Genomic DNA, 22,347 nt, shown 5'->3' on the forward strand with positions numbered 1-22,347 from the left:
AATAACAAGGTACCAGCTCTTAAGAAGTTGTTTAAGAGCTTCTTTCTATAAATACGATGACATCAACAAAACAACACAGGAGTATTTTCTTACTGTGCGTGTTATCCAAATAAATCAACACCGAAAAGTTCAGTAGCGGAAATGGTAGATCAGTTAGACCCGTGATTGTAATTATATGTTTTACTTCAGCAAAAATAGGGCACTGTATTAAAATCAGTAGACAGTAACCACCGCATGGTTAACTCATTTTTTCTTTCCTCGGTCTTGTTAGAAACAAACTAATATTGATGTGAGCAGTATTCATCAGCTATATATTAACGCTTATTTGTCGTTTTGATGCAAAGCAATTAACCTCTCGAGCATTCTGTCTTCGTAGTCCAAATCTCCAAACTGTTGGTAAATAGTCGACAAACACTGCTCACATCGATATTATTTCTTCAACAAAAATTAATGCATATTGTCTTACCACCAAATAATTTCCAGTTTTCCGGACTTTTTCTCCTCCAGACCCTCTAAAGTGAACATAAAAATAACTGCACCATCAATTTTCCTGATATGAGACAATGTTACGTTACTCTTACCGACAACTGGGCGTAGCTCGTCACTTGTAGAATCAACTGTCAAATATTAAGAGGATATTTTTTCGTTTGAGAGGAATTCTGATTTATTCATGAAAATTTCATTTGATAATTTCATAGTGAAAAATATCAAAATATAATTCACACTTTCCAATGACGAGACTACTTTAAAGCATTTTCCTTTATAAAAGTATGTGTTACCTCAATTATATTTTACCTTACAATTAAGACATTGTCAGGGCTGTATAAAGAAAAACAAAGCAAACTGATAAATAACTTCAATTTCAAACGTAATGAAAAAAATGAAACTCAATTTAACAATAACCAAATATCGTTCCTAATTTTTATATTAACAGTCTGAAAAATACACTTCCTTCCACATGCAAAACTGCTCTTGATGACATATGGGCATATTAAGTATCCTACGAGCAATAACTGTATTGCATTGTGTAAAAGCAATGACAATCACCAGCCCGAAGGAAAAGTAAACAACCTAGCGTTCGTAAGGCAGCCTTTCAATTAAAAAAAATCTATGTTTTCCAAATTCCTAGTGGCTTCTAGAATGTTTATACATCCGCCAACATTATGTATTGTCCGTATTAATTCTCAAATAAGTTTCCTTTCATATGCACAGATGTAGAATTAACAAATTCAGTAGAAAGCTCTCTGAACCAAACTTCTATTTCCTTCTCTCGTAAAATACTATTCAATATAATTCATTTATTATTATATTATTAGGTTATTGTGATAGTATTACAGTTAATGGAACCTATTGGAAATAAGCTTTTAGCTTAATGGGCAATCCTTGGATAAACTTTATTTTATATTTATTTTTGTTGCATTTTTGTGTGTTTTACTAGTATATATGCATTTTAATATAGGTGACAATATTGTATGTGTTTATGCATATTTCCCTGAATAAATCGATACGAACACACAACTTTTAAAAATGCCGCTCGCTTACATTTAAAGGGACATTTTAATAAATAACCTTCTGCGAACAATAACGGAAATAAGCTCGGTGTGCTGTATCCTTTTCTCCTAGAATCGTTTGTTTTAATTGAAAGAAGCGAAGAATCATTTTTTTTCATGAAGTAAATAGTATTATCACTATGTAACGTTGATTTTGAACTTATTTTTCTTAAGCCCAAGACTTCATGTATTTATGAGAAATTGTCTGAAATCCGGGGAAACCGATTTTGATATTGAGGAATTTTCATTTAAACTTGTAATTAAGCATAAAATAAAAATATACGCCACTCATGAGAATACTGTTTTTAATCTCACTCTATAAAATAAAATTTCATCTTTCAAAAAGGCAAACAAATATCCTTTATATCAAAGTTGCTTCCATATCACGCGAACTAAATGTAACTTTTTGCTGTGAAATTAGTTTACAGAAACAAGTATTATCATTAATGTATTATTACATTGATCAGTAGTATATTGATTAATGTATGATGCAAGGACTTTTAAGTATGACTTGTTAACAACAAGATATGTTTGTAAAACATGTATGCCCCCTATCGGCAGCCAATTTGTCATGTGATCAGGTTATTATGCATGACTTCTGACCCAGTGAACAAGCAATTAATAAGGGTTATCTAGTATCTACTGGTCATGACTTGTCACAAGGTAATAATTATTGTGACCCCATAGGTTGTGTGCAGCAATTAAAGTTATTAAAAATCTTACCAAATAATATATACATAAATTTTATGAATCACATAGGCCTCATTAATGACAGCCAAGTTGTTATATTACATAAGACCTTCAAATAAGTATACCAAAAGCACATAAAAATATCAACCAAGGCAACTTGAGTTGTTGAGTTATTGGTTAGAAACGGTCATTAAGTACAAGGTCACTATGAAATTGACCCCTTGACCCCAAAATCAATAGGGTTCATCTACTGGTCATGACCAATCATCATACCAAGTTTGAAGTTCCTAGGCCTAAGGGTTCTTTAGATATTGACCGGAAACCGTTTTTACCTACAAGGTCAATGTGACCTTGACCTTTGACCCCTTGACCCCAAAATCAATAGGGGTCATCTGCTGGTCATGACCAATCATCATACCAAGTTTGAAGTACCTAGGCCCAAGCCTTTCTTAGTTATTGATCTGAAACTGTTTTTACCTAAAAGGTCAATGTGACCTTGACTTTTGACCCCAAAATCATGACCAATCACCATACCAAGTTTGAAGTTCCTAAGCCTAAGCATTCTTTAGTTATTGATCGGAAACTGTTTTTACCTACAAGGTCAATGTGACCTTGACCTTTGACCCCTTGACCCCAAAATCAATAGGGGTCATCTGCTGGTCATGACCAATCACCATACCAAGTTTGAAGTTCCTAGGCCTAAGCGTTCTTTAGTTATTGATCGGAAACCGTTTTTACCTACAAGGTCAATGTGACCTTGACCTTTGACCCCTTGACCCCAAAATCAATAGGGGTCATCTGCTGGTCATGACCAATCACCATACCAAGTTTGAAGTTCCTAGGCCTAAGCGTTCTTTAGTTATTGATAGGAAACCGTTTTTACCTACAAGGTCAATGTGACCTTGACCTTTGACCCCTTAACCCCAAAATCAATAGGGGTCATCTGCTGGTCATTACCAATCACCATACCAAGTTTGAAGTTCGTAGGCCTAAGCGTTCTTTAGTTATTGATCGGAAACCGTTTTTACCTACAAGGTCAATGTGACCTTGACCTTTGACCCCTTGACCCCAAAATCAATAGGGGTCATCTGCTGGTCATGACCAATCACCATACCGAGTTTGAAGTTCTTAGACCTAAGCGTTCTTTAGTTATTGATCGGAAACGGTTTTAACATACAAGGTCAATGTGACCTTGACCTTTGACCCCTTGACCCCAAAAAATAATAGGGGTCATCTACTGGTCATGACCAATCACCATACCAAGTTTGAAGTTCCTAGGCCTAAGGGTTCTTTAGTTATCACTCGGAAACCATTTGGTCTACGGACCGACGGACCGGACGGACCGACGGACCGGACGGACCGACAAGTGCAAAGCAATATACCCCCTCTTTTTCAAAGTGGGGGCATAATTATTCTAAATTATACCATAAGTAATTATCCTTCCTTTTAAAAGTAAGGTTGCTTTTTTTTAATATATATATATATATATATATATATAATGACTTTTATGTTTCATTTGAACCAGGGAAAAAGTGTTCATGGATGAAAAGGTGAATGAATAGCATTGTTGCATCATATACAGTGACGATGTTTAAAACTTACGCATGAGTTGTACATATACTTTGACTGTAATATCGTATACAGCCTACACCGAATACAGATCACCATTAGCTGAATACGGCAAGATGCTCGTTTTGTAAGATGACCAAGATGCTAATCGTCATCATTTTTTCGCCAAAACTATGACCACGACTATGACTACACCAAACACTACGAAGTTAACATGTTCGGCATCGATCACGACGACTTCGATCATAACCACGTCATTCACGACTTCAAAGTTTATGATAAAAAAAGTACAGCAGCGACTACGACGATAAACGACTACCACTACGACAACTTCTGCGACTACAAATACATCTGCGACTTCGACTTTTACGACGACGCCAGAGACGATGACCATTTATACGACTATACGTAGGGCTACGACCACCAAATCTACGACTTCTATGATTACGAATACAGGTAAGACTGCAACAACAACTTTGACTTCAAAAGCTTTGCCTGCAAGTCAAAAACTTCGCCTGCAAGTACAGTCATGATTTCGACCACATCGACACTCTCTACGAGGATAAAGGCCTCGACCATGACTACAGCCGTCAACTATAAAGAACAAAGAAAATACTAGGCGTTGCGTTTTCACGAACGTTTTTTTAAATAACTAGAAGGTTTAATTTCTCACAAAAACATGTCTTTCAAAACAAGGTATATGGTACTGATCCCCTCCTGTGAATTTTGGGCAAAATCCTGCCAGCAGTTTGACCTTTGAAAGCCGGACAAAGTTTTTTCTATTTACAGCTCTGACTGCCATTTTGTGCAGCAAAGCGATACATACCGGCCATATCCACAACTTTGGATGGTATTGATCACTCATTTGAAGTCTATTGAAATCCGACCAGAAGTTTGACCTATGAAATACGGAAAAGATGTTTCTATTTTTTGCTCCTGTAACGTTTCATTGAAATCCCATTAGCAGTTTGACATGTGAAAGCCAGACAAGATTTTTGTATCCATAGCTCTTGTGGCCATTTTGTGCAGTGAAGCAGATCGTGCGGCCATATGCACATCTAGGAATGGTACTGACAACACCTGTGTAGTTTCATTGAAATCTCGCATGCAGTTCAACCTGTGAAAGCCGGACAAGATTTTTCTACTTTTAGTTCTGGGGCCATTTTGTGCAGCGGAGCGGAGCCTGTCGGCGATATGTACAGCTATGGATGGTACTTATCACTCCCGTGAAGTTTCATTGAAATCCGGCCAGAAGTGTGACATGTGCAAGCCGAACAAGTTGAATGCGGACGAACGGACAGACGGACGTACTTACAAAATGGTACTAACGTGATTTTTCCTTTGATCCTTTAGGCCATTTTAATCACACAAGGTTTTAAAAAAAGACACACAAGTAAAAACGGAATGAATAGGATCAAGGAAAATTTACTGTTACCCATTGTTCTCCAAGACAAACAAGTACCTCTCGGTTTGTACGGACAGACAGACGGCGAAGGCAAAAAAAATTGGAAGACATAATTATGACGGTATGTTTCTAAGGCTCATCCGGGCGTCTCCTCTTATAACCGTTCTGTCATGATTATATATAAAAAATCCATGTTATTTAAAGTATTGTACACATATGTATCTTATTTGAATCATATGTAAATTATGGTTCTTTATTTATAGATACTCATTAATTACTTGTTGGTATGTAATCATAGTGAAATGACATACTTGCTATAGCATTCCAAGTGTTAAATCTTAATATTGAATAAAATATCATCTCGTTCAATTGATGTAGAATATCAATTATGTACAATTTAAATCATACCGTGCTTAGATAATTCAAATGTCAAATTATGCTTGCTTCGAATACTTCGCCTACAATTAAGGTAACGACTTCGATCACAACTACGATTGTGATTACTACAAGTCGTTATGTAAGACGACGCCCACGAACAGGAGTATTTTCTAGACTTCTACGATTTCTTGTAAGCTTCAACTTACATTCGACTATAAGTTCTACGACCTAGATGGTTCAAGTACAGTTCCAAATAAGACTTTTACGACTACGACTATATGAAAGCGATCACAATTACAACCTTATCTACCATGACTATGTTTTTTAAATTTACAAATAAAATTACAACTTTTACTAGGATTCCCTCCATTACATTTTCAACGACTACAAATACGACGACCACTTCACCGACGGCTAAGACTTTGACCGTAGCTACAGCAACTTCGACCATGACCGGGAATTTCACGATTACAGATACGACTTCGACGTCTACTCATACAAATATGACAACTTCTATGACGAAAACTGCTTCGACAACGGCTTTTACGACGTCTGCTACGACTAGGACTACGACTTCGACAATGCGCCAACTACAACGCTGATGACGACTTCAAGTGACTATTTCGATGACTACTAGAATCGCAACTACAGCGACAACTCCGACAATGACGACGATAAATAAACAGTCCGGCTCATTTTATGATAATTACTAATTTTCTTCTGCAGACAAAATTTTTCTTTAATGAGTGTTTAAAGTGAATTTGACCTTAAAGAAACTCCTTTGACGCCCAAAAGCATGATGCGGTGGCTAAACTGTGCTCTGGTGAATTCAATGTAGCTTACTGCCGTGATCCAGAGTGACAGCTACCTTACAACCAACCTATATCAACAGTATACAGGTTATGTAAACTATATACATTGTAAACTGCATACGGCGCAACAATGCAGGTATTAGAATAAATCCGTGAGTCTATATAAACCGCTTGAAACAGAATGTATGAGAAAGTGATATTTTTACGGTACTTACATCCTATACAACCATCAGATTGACTTTGTTTTATGAAGCCAGGTTCACATGTACATTCGGTGCCACTTGTGCAGTCTCCAGGGTAACAGGGACTTCTATAAGAACATGTCACTGAAATATATTTAAATTATGATAGAGATAAGATAAAATCACATTCAAATGACTAGTATTTGTTTTTCGTATCGTTAATTTCACATCTCAAATATATTTAAATTTAACATTTCGTAAAGTTACAAGAAAGTTTTCTCCCTTTCCGTAAAGTTTACTTTTTTCCATAAAGATAAGAACAGATACACCAGATAATTGTTTTATTTCTTTTGCTTCCAGAGTAATTAATCCAAGATTACTTAGATGTCTTAATTTTTGAAGAAATTTTGTATCCCAGGGAAAAAGTAATGAATTTGTTTTAAAAACAACATCATTGAATGTTTAAATAAAATCTACATAGTTTTGTATATTGTTCCAATTTTTCAATGTGGAATATGTTATGTAATTGATGCCAATTCATAGTCAACATTCTATATTTTATTATACAGTACTAATAAATATCAAATTTGTTTATTATCTTACATGAAGCGCATCCTACTTCCAGAGACCAAGAAGGACACTGGCAGACATTTGGATTTGTGCAAGTTCCGCCATTCTGACACCTCGGCTGGCATACAGCTTTAAATAGAACAATACTTACATGTCAACATTAGCTTTATATATGGTTATCTTTTAAGAAATCATAACTAATTTATTAAAAAAACATTTATTATCCATTTGACATAATGACACCTGTTCTTGATATATGTTTACATTAAACAAATTGCGTTGAGAAACAAATATAAGCAAAGATACTATTTAGTTATAAAAGGAAAATGATATGAATAAAATACATACGTATGTTACAGTTTTGATCGCCATTGTGTGTCCATCCAGGTCTACAAATATTTTCAGTATAGTAAATAGTTCTCCAGTAATATCTCCACCATGAACATCCCCTGTAATAAATAACAAAAATAGTCGCTGCAGTGGTTTGTGTAAACTTTAATGCTGGTCAGTCCAAGTCCGAGGCCAGCTTTCTTTTCATATATTTTTTTTCAGAATGCAATGTGTAAACATTTGATATACCGGTACCGTTGGCCTAGTGGTTAAGGCGTCCGCCTTCGGATCGGGAGGTCAAAGGTTCGAGCTTCGGAGATAAATCGGCTATCACAAATGGTACGAAAGTGAATGATATTTTCGGAATTAGCACCATAATATGATTCAATTTAAAAATGGATTAATGGTAAAAAGGAAAATAAACTGAGATATTATACTTGGTTTATAAATATTATAAACGATGACTTACCACCAGTTGTACCACATTGCACAGTATTTCTCCCTTACACTTCTACTTCGTCTTACTGCATAATAATTTCTGTAAATCACATACTCACATTTCAAAGACATACAAGACATAATTGACTACACTGATCTCCTAAAAATATATGCAACTATTCTTTTCCTAGACTTTCATAAGCATTTTGCAATGTGGAGTTTGATTTTATGTAAAAAAAAAAGTACTTTACCGCTAAATATCATCATGTAATTAATAGCGGCTGGAAATCTTTTTAATTCTTTTTTCGAAATAATTACATCGAATATTAAGATCAGACTGCCCTTTAATAGCTCTTCTATTCATCATCATCATTGCTGAAATTTTAGCCAAAATAATCAGAAAATGTGAAGAAATTTACAGGTATATAAGTTAAAACAAACACAAAAATTAAACATCTATAAAAACCGCAACTTGCCAACGACACAACTTTTATATTTTTAAAAGATATTTTAGAAGTTTCCATCGTTGTGAATATAACTGACTTATTTTGTTTATTATCTATGTTAAGATTATATATAACATTCATAACAAAAACATAAGGATTGTGGATAGGCAAGGTAGCAAATAATTGTAGTAAGCAGGAATTCAAAATAAAGACCACAAATAATTATGTAAAGAATCGTGTGTACAATATGGAAGAATGTGGTGAAGGAAAATTTTTGAATGCTAAACTATTCACTCAACTGGAACAAAAAAAGAGAGATGAAATTTAAAGAAAGATATGATCAGTCATAAAAAATGAATGTAGATTAGACATACTATATATAAAAACAATGTGAATTGCCTGGTTAAAAGAAGTTAATCAATCTAGTGAAGCTATCAGGTGTGTTATTCCAAATTTTTTACTACTATTCTATAACTATTTTATACTTTTATACAGATATGTTACACATATTTTATAAACTGTATTAGATAGATATATCGATAAATACAAATTTACAAAAAGAATCAGTAGTTCATGTGATGAATAATGCCTCATAAAGATCAAAGAAGATTCAGTAACTACGGTTTGCTTCATTTATTTTTTTAGAAATACGCAATGATGTTATTATATTTTGGAAAAAGGGGCGATAATCATAAATGAATCGATCAAGTTTTCATACACATTTTAGCCGTAATATGGGTTATTTCAATTGCTGCAAAATGTAACAAGTTTTGAACACAATAACCATAAGATTCATTTTTACTGTATTTTTGAAAATTTTGTATTCAATTGGTGTAATTTTGTCTTCAATTTAAAATATTTAGTACATGAATGATGTAGTAAATGTTCGTATACAAAGTCAAAACTTGATTAAACCATACTGTTTAACCAAAGTGTGCATCATAGATAGTAACAATAATTACACATCACATTATAAATTTTATACTTACTGTCCGGGACTATATTTTGTCCCAGTTACAATACATCTTTATTATTATGTTTAATTCACACTTTCAACTGTAAACAACGAAAAACACTTCAAAACTGTAAATTTTACACCATAATCTGTTAAGTTGTAAACTTTTCAGTAACTGTTAAGTTGTAAACTTTTCAGTCAGTTTAATCTCTAAAATTAACACTTTAACACTTTAAACTGTAACATTTTCACATAAAATTGCACAATTGACAGTTTTGCGATTTAAATATGCATATATTATATATATATATATATATTATATAAAAATCTGTTACACATTTAATTGTAAAATTTACGATGTCAACTGTAAAATGTAAAAATTGAACAATAAAAAATACACATTTATCTGTAACTATTATCTTAAAATAATCCTTAAAATTTACACTTTAAACAGTAAAACTGTAAGTTACCAAATTTAAAAATACCAATACATCAGACGGAGAAAAGGACGAACGTACGTTCCATGGACTTTTCCTTTATCATAATACATGGCATCTTCCAAAAATTACCATTTTATCTGACGAATGAACATATATACTATGAAAATATAAATCTTACTAGAGCCTATCAATTATCACAAGACGTCAAATAACATAAATATATAAATAATGTTCTTGTTTCCTCTTTCAGGTGGCAAAATTCTTTCACTGTGAAGTATAGATTAATATTCAATTACAAATCTTCTTCAAGGCAAAACGAAAATCATCTAAATAAAACGCCATTAGCGAACCCAAAACCACAACAGAACTCGTAATCTTAATAAAATTCAAACACATTTGAAAAGTTTGGCAAAATAATTGCAAAACTTCTTTCCAAAAGAATGCATTCTCTTTTAAAGACATTAAATCTACACATTCCGAGACTGCCTCCTCTAAACTGATGTAAACTCATCATCAAAATAGTTTGCATATTAATTAAATATTTGTAAGCTGACATTTAAATGCAAGCATGATTAATGTGCGTTATAAAACATATATAACCTTTGTATATCACCGTACGGAACGTGTTATAGTATCGCGTTTTGCGGTTACAGTATAGAATTTTCAAGATGGTGGATTATTTGTGGTGATTTTTATTCCGGTACATACAACAAGTAGTTTGGTTTAAAAAGACGATTTTGCGTTTTGCTTGTACGTGTCGTAGGTTTACTTTTTAAAGGCATGTTTAAAAAAGAGGGCCATGGTGGCCCTGAGTCGCTTACTAGAAACAACTGCTTTTCAGTGTTGAAAATTATCCATTGTGAATATTTCCTAATATGAAATTTGAGCATAGAATATCTTTAAACAATAAATTGAAGAAATGACATGACCTGGGGCATTTAAGCTTTAGCTTGAACGGATGTTTTAATGAATTTTTTTTCTACTTTTAGCTCTGTTGACCCTAAATGGGGCCGATTGAAATGACATGAGCAAATTTAAGTGTGACTGTCACAATGATGCTACAGACCAAATCTGAAGTAAATCTGCCCAGCAGTTTCAGAGAAGAAGATGATTGTTAACGCATGACGACGGGCGACGGACTGACGGACGACGGACGCTGGAGCACCCCCCATTGATACTAATAGCTTACCCCGAACCTTCGGTTCTGGTGAGCTTATAATGTCGGAATGGGAGAAAAATGCGTTGGTCTCTCGATTCGAATGTTCAATCTGTCAAATCAGCACATTTATAAGACAATATAGAGATAATACGGCGGTAGAGGGTCTGAAGAAATATATGACTAGATACCGGATTCAGTTCCTTACCAAAAAAGCACAAAAACATATTTTAGAAACTAAACTACTTGTAGAAAGGGATAGCGACGGAAATATCATATTAAGATGCTCGTTCATTGGTAACTTTTTTCAGGGGTTTCATATTGTGACAACAGGGAACGTGTTTTTATTTTTGACTATGATACAAAACAGAGAGAACATCAAAACACTCGGCAATCTGATTTATACTCGGGGGCTACGCCCCCTCGTACAAATCAGATAGCCTCGTGTTTCGATGCTCTTTATATTACTAATTTAGCGAGACATATATCATGCAAATTTGCAAAAATGGTCATTTTTCTGTTATCATATTAGAATTGAATAATGTTGTACTTTTCTTGATACCATGGCAATAGAAGATGTCGTTTTAATGTTATAAAGTGTTTGCAGTTACTGAAAACATTCTTCAGACATAGGCAGAGACAGAAGAAGAAGACATAATTTATTCGGTAACTTATATATTTACAGTATCACGTTACATACAATAATTACAATTATAATAGTTTTGTCAACATGACAAAAGCAAAGAAAAAAAGATAATAATAAGGACATAAAAAGTTTTAACTAATGATATTCTATAAAATTTGTTTCAAACGGAGAACAGGCAGTTGGAAATAAACAGAGAAAAGAACATCACAACATCATTATCATTCACAGAAATAAAGAGTTCCAGAAAGAAAGAAAGAAAGAAAGAAAGAAAGAAAGAAAGAAAGAAAGAAGGGAGAAAGAAAGAAAGAAAGAAAGAAAGAAAGAAAGAAAGAAAGAAAGAAAGAAAGAAAGAAAGAAAGAAAGAAAAAGAAAGAAAAAGAAAGAAAAACACCAAAAACAAAACAGACGTGAAAACATAACAGCTTCAAAAGTATAGTATTACATGTATATTTTAAACAATAATAAGGTAATTAGCTGTACCAATTGAGATTACAAAATGCGTTTTGTTTTAACAACTGGTATTAATAATTCTTGTCTCTTTTTATTGGTTAAATAATTATGTACATATATTTTCCTAAATTTACAAGTAACGCTTTATTTTCTGATTGTAATTAATCTACTTATTTATGCATAGGAGGTCTAATATAGTAATAACGATAAATCTTCTTCGAATATCTTGATAACATGGACAAATTAAAATAAAATGATATTCCTCCTCAATTTCTGGTAAGTTACATAATTGACACAATCTTCATTTCTATGTGAACTTCCGGTTTCAATCTCTAAGTTATGAGTAGATATTCTAATTCTACAAATGTTCATACTATACCTTTTCAATTAATATTTCTTAAATATGGTTCCAAACAAAAGTCTTTTTATGTTACTATACAAAGTGTTTAGTACGATATTGTTTTCTATGTATGATTGCCATTTTTGTCTAAAACAATTAATAACTCTGCTTAAATTTAGGTAAAAAGTTAACACATTTGATATTTAGTGTGTTGTCCCAAACATAAGAAAAGCCAAATTCATTTAATATGAATTTTACATTTTGAGCCCAATTATATACACCAGTCAAACTATTGCTTACTGTATATCGATAAATTTCTTTCAGTATAATATCCGTATTTACAAGCTTTAGCCAAACTTTAATTAATGATTTGTACGTATTTGTTGATATTAAAGGGGTATCTCTCTAAGACTCCCTAACCTAATTCGCCATACGATGCGTAATTACTAGCAGATTGTTTTACTCACAAAATTTCAGGTGAACTCTTTCAATATCTTTAGATTTAGTAAAACCCTAAACAGGACGTGCATACTTATCCCTTTACCTCATATATACGCGAAACAACGCACTTTCGACCCCCCACCCCCCTCTTTTAGGTCTCAAATAGTGAAATAAATGTCCTATTTCGGCCCCAAACACATGTTTTCGCTTTAGAAATGTTGCTAAAAAAATGAGCACTTTTTCGGCGCCGTCCCATCAAAAAGATGCATCAGGGGGTTGCCAGAAGGGGAATGTGCCCCCTTCTGTTTGGGGGTTTGAAGGGGCGGTAGTCCCCCTCATCGCCAAGAAAATTTTGGACTTGTAACAGGAGGCTTTTCAATGAAAACGGCCATTTTTCACAATATGCTCATGAGGGAAAGGGTAAAGTATTGAGCCAACAAAGGCATCAAATAATTGTAATGAAATATGAGGAATTAATTTTTTTTATCTTATTTAATAGAATGCTCATTGTTTTTAAATATTTCCCTACTATGCACTGCGTATCTATAACAAAAGAACGGGTATAATTAAAAACAACCCCTAGATAATTAAAATCGTTTACAACTTCAATATGTTTTCCATTATAATACTATTTTTTCTCTTGATTTGTTCTGTCCCCTTTTACAGAATAGATAATTTTGGTTTTGTCACACAGACAACATTGCCAATAATTAACGAATAGTGCTTAAATCGATGTTTAACGAAAAGGCTGAAATACACAAAACATTTAGCAAAATTACATCATTAAATTTTAACAACTCATACATAACTTAGTATTTCCTTATAAGGAAGTCATCGGATGTTATGTTTTGGCGGCAATAGTGCACGAGTTTCTTGTAATTAGTAAAGCGGGAATTCGAGGTTTATTTGTCAAGCCGTTTAGATGTGAAATTCCCGAAAATATTGAAATTTTTCTACTTTATTACACAGATAGTTTTGTAAGTGCTTATTAATTTTTTTTCAGGATTATGTACAGCTCGGAACAAAGTAAAAATGTGTCTTTATACGCGAAATAAATATTATCCATGGACTTTCAAAACTCGATGAGAAACTGTTTTGATTCACTGTAAATTATTATTCTGTTTGCATATAAATGATATAATCATGTACATGAAATGAGTTTATTTTAGGGAGAAATGATTTTTGCCTTTGCCTTTCTATAACTTTCAAAATTCGTTTCCTTTTTCCATTATGACATAAACTTTTAGATCGCTAAATTTGGGTTTTATGTCAGACAGGTTCGAAGGAGCCGCTGGTCTTGAGTCTGGATTCATCCTTCAACAATACATTGGAGTTGGGATTGGTATCACGCTCGCAGCAACCTGATTTTCGAACATTTTCAAAAACGTCCGTTTTTGCAAAACTCGATTTTCCGGTTAGATCTATATTGGAACGTTTACCTTTCTTCATTTTTACAAGAAGTATTTGGCATATTTAACAGATGAATTTGCTTAGAAAATTTATTACTATAGGTCATGTTGAAGCTTTTTTGGATTCTTTGTCTTAACAAAAATTGATATTATTCTTTATATCCAGAATTTTGTATTGGTTGGTTGGGAAAATAAACGGTTATTTGAGACGGCTTACAAAATTTATACTCCCTCTAGCCTCTTTAAACTCTGTTTTATCTTGTTTCTTGTTTCAAAGAATGTAAATTATTTATGCTCGTTTGGGTGTAACGAATTAGAGCATAAACCCTTTAATATTTTGTCCGTTTCTTCTAAATAAAGTGTGATAACTCCCGCTGTTGCTTGAATCAAATAAGAAAGTTGACTGGAACATGTTAGCGTTAATTCTTTTATCACATTTACATTTTTGATACAAATTCATGCACTTCAATGAAATAAAAAATAATAATATAAACAATGCTACATTTTGAATAAATTTATTTTTTCAGGAACAACGTAAATATCAAAACAAAACACGACAAGTTTTTAAAAAAAAATCATCTTTCGTGTAACAGTTCCTACCGTGTGAAACAGAGCAACATAAAAAATGGCAGTCATTTATCATGCAGTTAATAGCTCACTATTTCGTTAAAAGTCAAAATCTCACTTACCCCCTCCATGCATCCACTAGTTCCAACATTACAATAAAAAACACAAAGGTTGTCAATAACAAATAAAAATGCTTCATTTTGTTTAATTAAGTTCATTACGTTTACAACTGTATAACAGTATTGTTTGTAACAACCTACTCTGCTGAACGGCGAACCACTGATACACGTTGAGTGTCAGTAAAGGTTTGTTTTCAAAATGCAGTATAAATAATGATGAATTTTACAAAGCTGGCAGAACAAAAAAAAAGAACTGATAACTTTTAAAACATACACAGGTGTACGGCGCGACGCCTGGTAACAACTAGTTAATAGACAGACCCATCTACAAAAAAATTATATGAATAAAATCATTTAAAACATAATAATAATTATACTCGTATATTATTAAAATCACGTTTCAATAAAAATTTCGAATTCACTTACCATGCGTAAAAAGTATGCTGTTTACAAGATATTAAACCCATTGTCCCGTGGATATTTGCACTTTTAAGCGTAAATACATCACGTTTTTCTTTAATTTTGCAAATGTAAGGGAATAAAAATGAAAAAGAATTGTCATCAATCTATCTTCGGTTTTCATTAAAATATCTGATGTCGACTTGTCCAAAAGTGCTTACAGTATGGAAAAGATTTGATTGCATTCTTGTTATAAAAATGGCAAGACTGAAAATGAATATATAAATTCAGTTTTAAAGTTAAAAATTTTATAAAAAATAAAATAAATTTATCTAAATAAAACACCCCAAATTTAAATTTTTAACCCTATTGATAATTTTTAATGAAAAACTGAAATCTCGTAAAAATAAAATTTTACGTAGACTTTTACAGTAAAAAGCAAAGGCATGCACGCTTTCTTTCTGTAGGGGCCCATCTTCTTGGTTAAAACTTTTCCCTTTTCCCTGCACCCAAAGCTCTTGATCTACTAGTCTAAATGTTTTATATGAGTTGATCTGAAAATAAAGATGAAATATTTTACATGAATTTATAGAAAAGTTGGAACAAATAAAATAAATAAAAGAAAATTATGGTAATTATGTATACATAAGCTTGACATTTCGATACTTTATTTAGAATATGAGACGAAGCGCACACTATTAGACTGTATATAAGTATTATAATTAATTTACCCGACGTAAATCACAAAATATTTGGTAACACTTGGCCTTTAACTTTTGTTTAAAAACTCATTTTTTTTTCTTTTCCAGAAGTACTACTCGTATGTAATGTTTTCCAGGAACCCTGTAAAAGTTTTCAGGAAAAAGAATTGAAAAGTTATGTTTTCGTGAAGCAGTTCTTACACCGTGAATTGTATTCAAGGTTATATAACGTCTGTATTGATTATTCTGCTAGTATTCCATGCAGCATCGACATGAAAATACATTGCAGCTTGCATGGAGAATGGCGCGTGCATGATTAACTAACCCTTTAATAAGCGTAATATTCCGTAATGTCGAGCTCGTAGTCTCTCGTATAATATGTCTAGCATCCAACTGTTTGCTTTTATAATCAATTGGAGATGATGTTGGCTTAGCTTGGAAATAACTAATTTCCATTAATGTTGAATGATACATGTATTGTATTTTCATTTATTCTAAAGTGCTTATTTTACATGTCATGTATTTGTGTTTGAAAGTTTTGATTATTCAAAAGCTTTGTCCACACATTTAAGAGATTGTAAAGGATTTGTGTTGTCTTACGTCAGTGCAAAACTATTCTTAGCTTACTTACATTGTTATTATGGAGCCTTTTTAAAGCAGGTTCGTCGTTGTGTATTGTCTGAAAGAGAAATCAACAACAACAATGATTCATTATATGAAATTGTATGACAAAGCACCTGATTATTTTCAGCTATTCAGTACATTGTATAATTATTTTATGCGACATTAAACTCCAATGGTTGTGCAGATTACCTGTATAAACTTTATACAGAAAAATGATTTGGTGGGGGATGCATGAACATGTAAAATATGTTATATTATTTTAATCTGCAGCTGCTCGCTGTAAACATAAACTGATAACAGATATTTTAAAACCATACGCTCAATTTTTCTGACAGTAGGAAAGTAGCATTATCATCAATTTCGTACTTTTCATACTTCGGTTATCTCATATCTTTATGTTTTGAACAGATGCAGCAAAAGATAAAATTGTTTGGACTCTAATCTATTTAGGTTTGTATTTACAGGTATAGCTCATTCATTGTATCTCCACATGCTTTAATTTTGTACATAAAATTGCTAAACAAAACGTCCGACTTAGAATCGTCTACCCTAAGAGATTCGATCAGTTTAAAATGAAGACATTAAAAAACTGTTATTGAGTATCCTTTGTTTTGTGCCGGTGATCTTTTTGTTCTTACCATATAACCACATAATAACAAACATTGCATGTACATATTTGTATCGAAATAACCAAACTGGGAGGTAAAAACCGCCATGTTACATAATAACAAACATTGCATGTACATATTTGTATCGAAATAACCAAACTGGGAGATGCCATAAATGACAAATGTTACATAATAACAAACATTGCATGTACATATTTGTATCGAAATAACCAAACTGGGAGGTAAAAACCGCCAGATTATGATATACATTGTAATGTAATGATAACCACAAGATCAAAATAAACTATGAAATAGATAACAATCTTAGCAAAAGTTGTAATAGATGACAAAGTTGAACTAAAAACCATCTACACAAATATAATAATATGGATTGTTGATCAAAAACCATTAAATAAAAATTATGTTTCCAAAACGTGGTCGACTCGCCCAGGAAAAACCATAGTTTGGAAACCTGTGCCCTTTTATCTTGTGTCTAGTACCACTTGATGTAGGGCTACATCCTTGAAAAATATTTTAAACATTCTATACATGAATAAGTGTATTTCATATGACTAGATCATAAGTATTTATGACAACAAATAAAAAATTTTGAAAGAGATAATATAACATTGACTAGTTTTATAAATCTTTGCATGAACAATATACATACATATAGTGTACATCATGAATAGTTGCACAAGTATTTTGAGATAAACAATAAGTGAAACTACTGATTCATGAACAATAAATGAAATGGTATTTATAGCAACATCAAAAATTGAAAGAGGAGGATGGAGTTGGAGGAGGTGGATTTTAGTAATAAACAAAGGCGAGAATCATTCCTCGCCAAAATTATTTCTTTGTGATAGATCTAATGTAATCATTGGTTAATTAGCATCACGTGATTTAGGTCTTGGTATTGATTGGCTAAGATGTACTTGGCTAAAACCCGACCCGTAACGGGTAATATTCAGTACAGTAATGAGAATAGGGACGGACCAATGACATAAATTATTTTATGTGGGCATAAAATCTTATAAGTAAAGTAAACATTCTGGCAAAATTTGATAATGAATTGTTGCCAGCGTATTAACAACCATTTTTCGGAGTTATGCACAGCGGTGATCATAAAAGCAGACTTGCATGACTTGCACATAAATGACTATTATTGCAAATAAGTGTATCATTATGTAATAAGGGGACTTAACGTAAACTGCCAGAAATCAGTAATTACAACGACTGATTAATAATGCAACTCTGCAACCGGTTTGTTATTACTCTATATGACTTGTCTCAGATTAAAATGATTTTGCCATTTCAGAACTTTCAATTTTAACAATAACTGTGTGATAGCTAAAAAGTGTTTCTATTATTTCACCACATTTTTTTATTGTAATTGTACTAATTCGTGCTCAGGGAATGATTGATTCTTATTTTTTTAGATTATTGGACACTCATACGTTAGTAATTAAGGCACTAAAGATGTGTCCTTTTTCGCAATCTCTTTCATAAAGAATCAATTAAACCGAATATGTGGTATTAATCAATAATGTGTGTTCGCTCGAAGAACATACAAATAGTATTGCTGTGTAAGAACTTTTAGTTTTATTTCTAGCTGGTTTATGCTAGCGGAAAGACGAGACCAAACCAATAACTATTATCTTATAGGTCTTCCTCCACCAGTCGCGATATGACCTATACTGTGTCGATGTGACGTAAAACCCAAAACAAACAAACGTATGCTGTAATTTAGGTTGTTACCACACAACTTTTATATATGTAACTATATAATTATTGTTCTAAAACAATTTTCAAACATCGAAGAATATGTAAAATTCATACTACAAATATTTGTTCAAATTGTATGTAATCATTGAAATGTATGCATTCATTTCTTATTAAAACATTTGACTTCATCTTTACAGAAAATAAATTTTTAATTGCCTCCCTTTATTAACATGAAAATGTAAATTCGGTAATACCTTTACGAATAATGATTTTTGGAACTTACAATATTGATAAATCCATTTGAGCATTATATTTTTAATAAAGAAAACATAAAAATAATTGAGTAACAGGATTTTTTGTGTCGCTCTGTGCCTTTTTAACTGAAACAAAAGTCCCGTATTTGCGAATTGGGTTGATTTTTTTAAAAATAAATCCTTACGCCAGAAACACAACATTAGCTGAGTCATTTCTGTTTGAGGTTTAATGGCCCTTGAATCTTAGACGAATACCTTAATGCTCTCGATGAGAAGATTCTTTCTTAAACTCGATGATAAGAGTCGATGATATGGAAGAATCTTTAACACTGAGGAATATGCATGTATAAGCTGGAACTCGAGTTCCAGTTACGGAAACTTAAAGCGTATAATCAAATGAGCTCACAGACAGACGCTTGAACGAGTGGGAGTACCAGAATTATGCAAGAATTAGTCGAGTAAGAGCAGACGATATACAGGTTAACTCTACTGATTAAGCAGACACTCGAGAAACCTGAAGTCGTTTCAGCGAAGTGATTATTTTCTCCCGTATTCATGTATTAATGACGAATGAAACGTTTTGCAAAGATGTATTTCTTGTTGACTTCAATAAAAATCTTAAACTAAAAAATATCATTATATCTTACCAATTCAAAAAGAGATTATACGTATGTAGAAAAGTATACGATTATGAAATGATCGTTTAATTTTGAAAATGAAGTAGCGAAACAAAACAGTAAAATTATATTAGCGACACAATCAAATTAAAAATTATTTTTCGGGTTTTATATGAGAAACTCATTTTAGATAATTCATTAATTTGTTCATGAATTGTTAAGATTGGTTGAAAATTGCATGTACTTGCGTAACGTTGTATTATATATGATTATGTATTATTTACAGACATGTATTTGATATGATCCACGACAAAATACAATGTTATTCTCTTTAAAATAAGCCTCACATACGTCAAACATGTTGTTATTAGTTTCGTTTTAAGCACATCTATTTGAATATTTAATCTTAATTTCAATTTCTTAAACTTTTATAAAAATGTTCAGGTTAGTGAGTTTCACCCATTTTTTATTGTATTTGCTGATTACATTAGCATTATTACGGCTGCGTTTTTATTGACGCTATACATGTGATAGTATCCCACATACCAGAAGAAATTTCGACAGAACGTTTCTGTTGTCTAGAAAATCTCGGAATTACCAAATGATACAGAACGGAAGTTACACGGTAAAAGACATCAGCATCATCTGACGTCAATCGAATTCAGAGATGGAAGGTATATACTGCACAATTACCATGGAAAACTAATTACCCGAAACAACATTCAAATTATGGTGTTGTCCTAAAACGCACTGAAAGCACAGTCAAAAAAGAAATTATGGAGATATAATTGCAGAACAAGAGATGCAAGAGTTTATTGAAAAGGTTCAAGAGAAAGTGCATGATCCAGACAAAAAGGTCCACCATTACATTCCACATCACCTTATTTAGAAACATTCCTCAACTACGCCTATAAGAGTTGTATACGACTGTAGCTGCCGTAAAACGTCATGCCTGAATGATTGCCTACAGTTCACGCACCTAGCCTTAATTGAACTCCCCTGAATTTTCTGAAATTTTGTCTGCACGCGTTTGCTGTTACAACAAATATTGAAAAGTCGTTTTCCCAGGCGGGGATTACGTACCGAATACCGTGACATGGCAAGATTTCTATGGCTGAAAGATTGAGTGATGTTCAACTAATTGTTTTAAAGTTGTGCTTTTGGTGCATTTATACTGAAGGTAACGAAAATAAAACATTTAGACAACTCACCACAAATGACAGTATCAGAAATTTACGTCAGGATTTATACGTCAATAATGTCTAATGTTAAAAAGAAGAAGAATGCCTTTAATATTTCAAAGAAGCACGCACTTTGATGTCTAATGCCGGAATGAAATTTAAGGCATTGGAAACTCCAACAGCAAAAGGTTACAATAAGAAGCAGGCAGGGTAAAGATCCTAGATATTGACAACGCCATCAAAATCCTAGATCAACGTTGGGAGCCTACAACAGACGAAGTGACCTATGTAAATAGAGATATCCCCGTTTCTGCTGATGTTACAAAGATGAAGATATTGAAATATTCATCCCAGATATACGTCCCACTTGGAATAATATGCCCAGTTAACGTTCGAGTCAAACTCCTGTTACAAGACATTAGGAAGCAAAAGTACAAGTGAGATGTACCATTTCCAGTCATGGTCAAGCCTAGCGAAAGCCTATAATACTAGCTGCTACCACATTTAAATTCCCAAGAGGAAATTTCCCTGAAACAGCTGTAACCGAAAATGACATTAGGACAACCTCGCACATCTTCGAAGATGGAACCATAAGACCGTATGGTGTAGCGGCGCTCATCTGAGGCAGAGAAGATTCAAATATGGTGATAGCTAAGAACTACAAGGCAAGGATTCTTTAACTATGCCCAAAAACTCATTGCGGCGTGGTTGGAGCTAGATTAGCGAAATATTTGTAGACGACATTTCCTACAGCAGACATAACACTATGGTCCGATAGTCAACTTGTATTTAATTTGCTATCTACGAAAAATTACACAACAGAGATTCGCTGAGAACCATATCAAGGTGATATATATGACCTTACGAACCAATGCAAATGGAAATGTTGTCCAACAAGCAAAAATCCAGCCGATTTACTGACAAGACATATAACCGCCGAAAACATTATGAAAAGAAAACAATCTTTGGATGAATGCACCGATATGGCTATATAACAAGACAAGATGACCGATATGGGATGCCTCAAACGATAATCGCAGACTGTTTACAACAGACTGTCCGAAGATTCTTAAGCCGGAAGTCACAGCCTTTCAGACATCGCTAAAACGTCCCATGCGCGTCTGCTTATCTGAATACCATGTTTGAATACTTGATCGTCAGAGAGTTCCTAGCAAATACCGGCATTGACTGGAAATTCATACCTGAGTAAGCCCCATGGTACAGCCGTTCGTGGGAGCGACTGAAATCTTACAAAACGAACTCTCAGGAAGATTCTTGACTGTGCAATGGTAGATTTAAAGACACTACAAACAATTGTAACAGAAACTGGATCGCTGTTGAA

General features: G+C 33.0%; 1 protein-coding gene across 2 annotated transcripts in view; it reads right to left on the minus strand.

Annotated features, from left to right (window-relative positions):
• The window catches only part of LOC132739481 (uncharacterized), a 57,126-nt gene extending 42,059 nt beyond the window's left edge, over nucleotides 1-15,067 (minus strand). For both annotated transcript variants that reach the window (XM_060727196.1, XM_060727195.1), the window contains exons 1-6: nucleotides 14,897-15,067; nucleotides 7,956-8,024; nucleotides 7,505-7,605; nucleotides 7,190-7,285; nucleotides 6,620-6,730; nucleotides 467-617 (exon numbers count right to left, since the gene is read on the minus strand). In XM_060727196.1, the coding sequence (XP_060583179.1) occupies nucleotides 467-617; nucleotides 6,620-6,730; nucleotides 7,190-7,285; nucleotides 7,505-7,605; nucleotides 7,956-8,024; nucleotides 14,897-14,973 (605 nt within the window). In that variant the 5' untranslated portion in view covers nucleotides 14,974-15,067. The remainder of the gene's footprint in view (nucleotides 1-466; nucleotides 618-6,619; nucleotides 6,731-7,189; nucleotides 7,286-7,504; nucleotides 7,606-7,955; nucleotides 8,025-14,896) is intronic.
• Nucleotides 15,068-22,347: the final 7,280 nt, after the last annotated feature.

The sequence above is a fragment of the Ruditapes philippinarum genome, unplaced genomic scaffold (genome assembly GCF_026571515.1).
Source record: "Ruditapes philippinarum isolate M1 unplaced genomic scaffold, ASM2657151v2 ctg4026_1_1_1_1, whole genome shotgun sequence".
NCBI lineage: Eukaryota > Metazoa > Mollusca > Bivalvia > Venerida > Veneridae > Ruditapes > Ruditapes philippinarum.